This window comes from Rhinopithecus bieti, unplaced genomic scaffold (genome assembly GCF_001698545.2).
Source record: "Rhinopithecus bieti isolate Rb0 unplaced genomic scaffold, ASM169854v2 scaffold_51780, whole genome shotgun sequence".
Lineage (NCBI taxonomy): Eukaryota > Metazoa > Chordata > Mammalia > Primates > Cercopithecidae > Rhinopithecus > Rhinopithecus bieti.
In genome coordinates this window covers 259299-268656 of record NW_016820879.1, presented here as the reverse complement: position 1 = coordinate 268656, position 9358 = coordinate 259299, and the positions used below count along the sequence as shown (strand labels likewise).

Here is a 9358-nt window from a genome sequence, read left to right as displayed (position 1 = left end):
TTTTTTTTTTCAAGGATGTCTCGAATGGAGAGGGATATAACTATGAAAAGACATTTGATAGAGGACTTGAAATTTCGACAGAAAGTAAATTTGGAAAGTAATGAGAGTTTTAGTGAAATGTTACAAAATCTTGATAAAAAGGTATCAGTTTTTATCTTAACTGACACTAAAAATATCACTTCCTGTTGTATTTACTCTCTTACCACAAATATTTAGTCCTAATAAATGTATAGAAAATATTCATAGGATATATATTTACTGTTACAAAGGAACACTCTTTGCTCTGAAAGTACATTATTTATTTTAAAATTCAAGTCTCTGAAACCTCATACATAATATGGCCACACATTGTTTCTATTTATAAATATCCCATGAGAAGATTAAAAATCCTCAGTATTTATAGGATACATATTACTTTTTATTCAGTATTTCATTTTATTTAAAACTATAATCTGTGATAGAATCAAGCTTATATTTCTTAGTGAAAACTTGATTACCAATAACTATCAGAAGTTCTTTAAAAATGTATTTTCTTCTTGGATACCCTTAATGCATTTTACATGGGAAGGGAGTTGTACCTGCAAAGGGAGTTGTAGTTAAAGTAGTTATGTAATATATGACCCCAAACTAGAAGGTTTTGTTTTGTTTTTTTTAAAAAAAGGTGCTATTTTCACAACTCATAAAGCATTGGCATTCACTAAATGTTATCCACACCTGAGAGAACATCTCCTTTACTTTCCTTGTTGAAATGATAATTTAAGTATCTGTTAGGGCAAATGGATTTAAGAAAGAAACTTTTACATGAGCATGACGAATCCATATGGATTTTCTTTCTCTTCTCTTCCATACCGCCGTGCAAGTTAAAATCACTTCCTATAGGCTTTTCAATGTTATCCTTTCAATTTTGCTATTTTTTTAAGTTCAATAATAATTTCCTACATAGCCGTGGAATCTTTATATAAGTAACATTTATATTTAGTGGCATTAAACTGAAAACTACTTTTCTGTTATGCTTTGAGATACATATTATATATCTTATATCTTATAAATAAGCAATATATATACTATTATTTTATTTCATCAAAAGGGTATGTAATACTTATTTTAGAGAATACAGTGGAAAGTTAACTGTAACTTGGTTTGTTTCAGAATCAGAACAATCATCTCCTGCCTTAGGAAGTTTAAGTTAGTAATTAATGGATATGTAGTTAACATTAATATTGTGTTATTGGGTGCAAGGATATACATACCAGTATTCATTTAGTTTGTGTGCAATTTTGGTTTTGTTACTGATTTAAGGATTGTTACTTTCATTCATAATAAGAGTTCTGTAAGTATAATACTTGAATTTGATAGCATTATGAGAAAATAAGTGGACGTAGACTCATTCACTCATTTAGTTTCTGCTGGAACAAATACAGTATATTACTAGAATGCCTTTAACAATAATAATTACCTTTATGCTTTTAATGTAGGTAAAGACATTAACTGAAGAATGTTCCAACAAGAAGATATCAATTGATTCACTAAAGCAAAGACTTAATGTTGCTGTAAAAGAAAAGTCACAGTATGAACAGATGTATCAGAAATCTAAAGAGGAGTTAGAAAAAAAGGTATGCTTTTAAAAGATCATTTTAGCTTAGAGATGGAATATAATGGTGTTTGTTTCATTGTTAACATTGTTGATTTTTTTCCTTCCCCAAACCACAAGCTAGTTAAACACTTCAAATAAGTGCAAAGAGGATTTGTATCTCTACATGAAACACCAAACATTTGTTTAACATTAAAGATATTTCTGTATTAGAGAAAACAGGTTTTGTTTGTCTTGATAGTTTTTAAGAAATGAAAACTATTATTGAACACTGGTATTTATACAAGTAGATATAAATTTTGTAGGCCCACTTAAACTTTCAAACTAAATGTTTCCATGTTATGTAGGGCATCTTTGGGGTCTAAAATAGCTTCCATGCTTTTAATTATTTATAATCTTTAAAAATCATAAACTAATTTTGATGATAAGTATATGAGAATGTGTACTTAGGATGTTTTACTGAAAATTAATGAAAATAATCATTAATTTTACCCAAATAATAAATATGTACATAGAGAGAATAATAAAATATTTTCCTTATTTGACATGTATAACTAACTCTTCCAAATCTGTTTATAAAATATCTTTTATTTTATGACTGCTGATCTTTCGCAGGATCTCAAGCTTACTCTCCTAGTATCAAGAATAAGTGAGACTGAATCTGCAATGGCAGACATTGAAACAGCAGCATCTAAGCAGCTTCAAGGATTAGCATTGCAGAGTGAACAGGTTCTAGAAGGTGCACAGAAGACACTGCTGTTAGCCAATGAAAAAGTGGAAGAGTTCACCAAATTCGTGAAGGTTAGAATTACTTGTCATTTACTAACTTGTACTTTACTTTAGGCAGAGTAGGCAGTAGCTTACTTGAGATGATTTGGGGAATAAAGTTTCTTTCTGCTTTTGTAACACACAAAACATCTTCTCCTACCCTATTTATCACATTGCTAATAATTCCTCCATAAAGAATTTATCTTTATAGTTTGAATTTAAAATTTTCTACCATCTTAATATTTCTTTCTTAATATCAATTTAGTTATGAAATGGTAGTAGTCAAGTCATCTGGACAGGTTTTAAGTCGAAAGAATTAAGCCATTCCCGCTCTATTGTCCTTTTGAAAATTGTTCAAGCAGTAACAACCAGAAACTTGCTCAGTGTTCAGTGATGCTAAGAGACATGTGAAGCCCAGGCCACAAACTGTCAAGACATTCGGTAGACAGAGGAATGGCACATGACAAGCAGAACAAAGAGAAGACAAACTCAAGTATCTGCAGAGGTGTACCATCTAGAAATTGTCTAAAAGCTGAAGAGCCCTAGAAAGCCTTCATTCCCCTAGACTTAGAGGTTAATAACATTTTATGCCACTATTAAGAGTATTCCACTTAGAGGAAATTCCTTACTTTGCTTCTTTGGAAATCATAGATACCTTGGGAGTTTTCTCATTTTAAAAATATCTACAAAATGAATTGATAAAACATTTTATCTCCTTTATCTCTTTTAATGAATATTTCAACTGGTGTGAAGTCAAGCCAATAATGCCTGCCTCTGAGGATCCTAAATGATTGCAAAGTATTAATTTTAGTAAATGTAATTTACCTTTTCCAGATTCAAAATATTTTTTCTAAATGCTTGGTGAATTCACTGTTTAACTTATAGTGAACACTTTCATTAAATATTGTGACTTATACACTGCTGGTGGGAATGTAAATTAGTTCAGCCACTGTGGAAAGCAGTTTGGAAATTCTCAAAAAGTGAAAAACAGAACTACCATTTGACCCAGCAATCCCATTATGGGTACATAACCAAAATAATAGAAATCCTTTTATCATAAAGACACATGCATGCGTATGTTCATTGCGGCACTGTTAACAATAGCAAAGATATGGAATCAACCTAAATGCCCATCAACAGTAGACTAGATTAAGAAATTGTGGTACATATACACTATAGGATACTACACAGCCATAGAGAAGAATGAGATCAAGTCCCTTGCGGCAACTTGAATGGAGCTGGAGGCCATTATCCTAAGTGAACTAACACACGAAGAAAAAACCAACACCACATGTTCTCACTTATAAGTGGAAGCTAAACATTGAGTGCACATGGACACAAAGAAGAGAACAATAGACATCAGGGCCTACTTGAGGGTGAGGGTGGGAGGAGGGTGAGAATTGAAAAACTACCTATTGGGTACTATGTTTATTGCCTGGGTGATGAAATAATATGTACATCAAACCCCTGCAACACAAAATTTATCTACAGAACCAACCTGCACATGTATCCCTGAAACTAAAATAAAAGCTATATATATATAGTCATTATTTTACTCATGAGGTAGAACCATTTTTATTATGAGTATTACCTTCATAAACCTTGGTTTTTGTTTTATATTCAACTTAGCATTTTGTTTGTGGAGCTTTTGGCTAAGATATAAAATATGAAATATGTAATTATGAGATTTATTCAAAATACTAATCATTGTTTTTCCTTGAAATACTCTTTGAATGTGGCACTTTAAAAAAGAAGGATGAATGAGAATCAGAAGTTTTCACAATAGAAAAATTAATTTCATGACTGTATATCTGATTATCATATTCTAGATGAAGTTTCATGACTTCCATGATAAGGTAAATGGGTATATTTCTCCATACAAAGTAGTTTAGCAAAAATTATCTTTAAGAAACTTTTCTTTATATCCAATGATATAAATAGTATTTAATGATGAAGTGAGTATCTAAACTGTAATTATTCAAGAGTAACGTTAGTCCTTCATATTGTTCACCAACAATGATATTGAGTAGATGTCTTAATAGATAAATTCAGGATTGCTGTGGTTTCATGACTTTTTAATTTGAATAATGTTTTAAAGATTATATAATAGGGAAAGATGACAAATATGGACAGACTGTCTTCGGTACTCTTTCAGAATTTTTACACTTTGTTTCAGTTTGGTATTTGGATTGCCTGCATCAGAATCCTGTTTCTATTGCATTTAAATATAATACACAATATTGGGCCCCAAATCTATTGAATCAAAATCCTGTTTGGAGTGGAGCCTAATCTGCATTTTACAAGTTAACTAAGTGATTATTATACATAATAAAGTTTTAGTAGCACTTCCTTACATTGTTTTTAAGAATTGAATTCAAATAACAATACATATAAATTTGGCATTTAGTAACGCCATTTATAACTCATGACTTCCAATGGCAATTTGACATCTGTTTTTCTTAACTGTGTCTTAGTGCCAATATATAGTTGCTATTGGCACCATGTCTGCTGTATAACCTATTTTTCAAATAAAGGGACACCAGCAAATTAATGCCAAAACCATATATTGATGGCAAAGACTGGATATTTGGGTCTTAAGAAAGGCATGATTATCATCTTTCTTTTCCTTGCACATATGGCTGTAGGTCTAGGCAGAAATGCTTAGGACCCACCATCTGAAGCAGCATATCATCAATGACTCCCTAAATACTACCACATTAGGTGCATTAGATCAATGCTTCCTCCTTTTTAAATACTTAAGACCTTCCATAACTGGGTGTTATCCTGCTGAAGTCTAATCTTTTCCACTACTCTTTCACCCATATTGTGCTTATTCCTGCCTTTGCTCAAGTTTTCTTTCTCACCCAAAATGCCTTCCCCTCTTTGTTCTCTCCTTCAGATTTAACTCTGGGCCTTCCTCTGTCATGAATCTGTCCTTTAACTCTGTAGTTGATAGAGCCCAACTCTGCCATTTACTAACTCTCTGACTTCAGGATAGTGACTGATTCCTCTGTGCCTCAGTTTCCCCATCTGTAGAATGAGTTTAATAATGGAACATAAGCGAAGTGAGGATTTAAATAAGTTATCATAGCTAAAGATCAGAACAGTGCCTAATTGCTATCTCAGTATCAACTATTATTATCAGTAGTAGTAACAGCAGTAGTAGTACGACTCTGACTCATCTCCTGAACATTTATTATATGTACATTAACACAATCGTAAACTTGTATTTTTCTTTCTGTTTCAAATAAATTAAAGCCAACTTGAGGAAAGGAATATTGTCATTTGTTGTCTTCAGGGTACTGTTACATAACAGGGCTCATTAAATTCTTGAGGAATTGGTTTATATCTGCTTCAGGAATGGTACTGGACATGTAGTCACTGCTCAAATGGAAAACTCTGTGAACAGTGAGAACTATGCGCATTCCTTAATGAGCATAGTTAAGGAATGCACATAGTACCTGCATGGAACATTATGATCACCAGGACTCATTCTATGCAGAGCTTATTAGGGTATCATGTACACAAAAGTACTTAATAAATATTAGTAGTAGTATTAATAGTAATAATGTTTGTTCTGGCCCTGTTGTGGAATCTATATTCCCTTTAGTCTTTTCATTTATTCACAGGGCGCAACCAGATTATGGAAGAGGTGGAGTGGCCATCTGTTCTAGATCTAGTCTTGAATATGGAATTCGGCCCTGGGGTGAAATCAAGTACTTTGAGCATCTGGGCTGGATATATGTGGCAGAGCTGAGGCTTTGAATTCTCCTAATAACTGAATAAACTACACAAGGGAAATTTCTAGAAGTATTTGCTCAGTTTGACTCATCCCTGATAGAAGCTTGTTAATGTGCCTGTATGTGAGAGTCATATGCCAGGCTCCATCTTTTCAGTGGATTTTGTTAGCTATGAAATAAATACCAGCCAAAAAACAATATTTAGCTGGAAGCATAAATGGTTTCATTATCAATATGTACTTGCTTTGGTAAGATTCAGTAAGATGCTTTTGGTATATAAATTTCTTGCTTCTTTAGCGAATACATTTGTGTAGCATTAGAATTTTATTTTTACACATACAATCGTTAATAACTTGGCACTTTTAAGATTTATACCTGATGTAAATGACGAGTTGATGGGTGCTGACGAGTTGATGGGTGCAGCACACCAACATGGCACAAGTATACATATGTAACAAACCTGCACATTATGCACATGTACCCTAGAACTTAAAGTATAATAATAATAAAATACATATATATATTTTAAATAAATAAAACCTAGAACTTAAAGTATAATAATAATAAAATACATATATATATTTTAAATAAATAAAAATAAAATACAACAACAACAACAACAAAAAAAGATTTATAAATAGTCTATGAACAATTCAACTTGAATTAACTCTTTTCACCCTGTCATTATAATGAAAAAGGAATGACAGCTGTGGGTTTAGAGAAAGGTTCTGAATACAAATGTTTCCTTTTATTGGAAAACTTTAAAGTATGTAAATATATCTCAATAAAGCTGGGTTAAAACTGCTTTTTAAAAATTCATTTTTTTAAATCCCAAAAAACCATGATGCGCAATAGTGACTCCAGAGTATTTCAGCCACCAATTTTCACCTTCCTCACAATGTAATCTTACTGAAAAAAGTCCAAGCAATCCATAATGATTCGGTGAAACTAAAAGTTATATGTATCACAGACAAAGACTCATGATAAAGAGTGGAAAACTAAATCTAATAAGACAGAAATGAGATCGCTTACTGTATTTTCCACAAACATTATTGGTGACTGGTTACAATAAATTATAGTAATTGAAAAGTAAAGTAAATTAAGTTGATATGTATATCCAAAAAGCATTCATATTTTGATAATATCCTCAGATATTGGGATAATTCCTAGCTCATGATATCCCAAGAATTGCAAGAAAGCTGACATCAGTTTTTGGAAATTCAGTTAACATTTATTGAATGCTTACTTTGTGCCATACAGTGTTTTTACTTACCTTGATAATAAGTGTTAGCTATGGATCATTATTCAACTGATATGAGTAGAGTGACACTTTTAAAACTTACAGTGTTTTAGCAAATTATAATTTAAAGCATTTTCAAAGCCCTTTGGGGCTTTAGAGTTGCTCAGAGAGCAACTGAGCAGATTTTGAATTGGTAATAGAAGGCAATTTTGTAACAGATAAGAGGGAAGTAAAGATAAAAGCCAGATGGAAGTAGCACCCAGTATTGAAAACAGGCTGATTTATTTATTTTAAAAAAGAGGAAAGTAAAGCTGAGACCCAACATGTAAATCCAAGGAAAGTGTGATCTTAAAAAAATAAAAAGTTAGCTTTGATATATGGGTGGCAGGTAAAACATTTCAGTGAACCTAGCACAGTGAAGGCTCTACTATATATGAAAGATACACTTTGGAAGGGAAAATGATCATTCATGCATTATGAAGTATATTTCAACCAAACAACGTACTATTTTCTAATAATCAGTGCATCAGAATTGAAGGTATATGGAATATATCATATAGTAACAACACTACTCATTATGTAGGCCACCTAGCATTGTTTATACTTCATTTAGGTACCTTTTTAATGACACTTACATGGTACATGAGGGTTGATCTTGGAATTCTGTATTATTCATACCTATTTAGAAATTCTGTTGGGATGAGTAAGATGTAGGGATGAATATTCAAATAGATCTCAGAAGCCAATTGGAACATATTAGAGTCACCCACCCAAATGATTTGTATCTCATTTTAGAATGCTAGTCATACAGCTTAGCACCCGGATTATTATCTTTCTCTCCGACACAATTCTGTTATGACTTATGGTGACTTCATATACCATGTAAGCCATCCAATCCCCTACTGGATATTCCCTTTCTATTCTTCAGCATCCTCATTTCCAGTGATTATTCCCATCATCATACCCCTGATCTATGGTTCTCAACTACGGATCACCACCTACCTTAGGGAGCATTTGGAAATGTATGTGTGTGCTTTGTGTTACACTGACTGGTAGATGCTGCTAGCATTCAATACCCAGGAACCAGGGTGGTTAAAAGTTCTGCATTGGGAAGAAAAATCTCATACAGTGAAAATTGTCATTTTCCCAAATGCCAAAATGTTCCTACTAAGAAACACTACCCTTGGGCTTGTCATTACGAATAACTGAATTCCAAAATCTCCATTTCCAGCATTTTATTCTTTGACCACTATTTCTTTTTGTGCTCATAGTGCAACAATTTTTGACCTGATTATAACTCAAATTCACTGGCCTTACCACTTTTTCACTAATTACTACCACCCTCCTTCCCCTTGTGTCCTTACTTCTCTCCTCATGCAGCATGGATTCTATGTCTTATCATAGTCAGTTTCTTGCATATATCCTCAACTTCCTCATATGTCCCGTTGTCATATTCATGTGGAAAAAACTCAAACCTACTTTATTTTGAATCTCTGCCTACTTCCCACCTGAACCCAAGGAAGTAAATGTGATTAAATAAAAACATAACCATGCTGATTCATCTTCATTTAAACAGATGACCAAGAACTTCAGGTGGGCTCTCAGCACTATGTGATAATCCTATTGCATAGTTCCCAGTGCATTCAGGCTCCACGTTTCCCAGTCATTCTGCTCTCTTCTCAAACCTCCAGCATCCTCTGCTTGGCCACTCAATCTCAGCTGCTGCTTTCACTGAGAAAACAGAAGCAACCCAGAGATAATTTCCTCCTTTTTTCATTACCTTTATTTTTCACATTCCTCCCAAATCTGTACGCACATACTGTCCCTTCCCTCATGTTACTGGAAATGAACCATTTGCATGCCTGTCTAAAGCTAATAGCTCACTTTGCACACTGGATTTTATCTCCTCATATTCCCAAGGACTTTGGCTCTGTAGTTTCAACCCTACACTTTGTATCACCAATATTCCTTCTATATTGGATCACTTTCATTAGCAAACACACACCATTTACCAAAAAA

At 33.0% G+C, this 9358-nt stretch overlaps 1 protein-coding gene across 1 annotated transcript in view; it reads left to right on the top strand.

The window, feature by feature from the left end:
* Positions 1-9358, top strand: part of LOC108520592 (centlein-like) — a 296774-nt gene that overhangs the window by 240587 nt on the left and 46829 nt on the right. Inside the window, 3 exon segments of the mRNA XM_017860004.1 lie at positions 15-141; positions 1476-1613; positions 2207-2392. Coding sequence (XP_017715493.1) covers positions 15-141; positions 1476-1613; positions 2207-2392 — 451 coding nt within the window.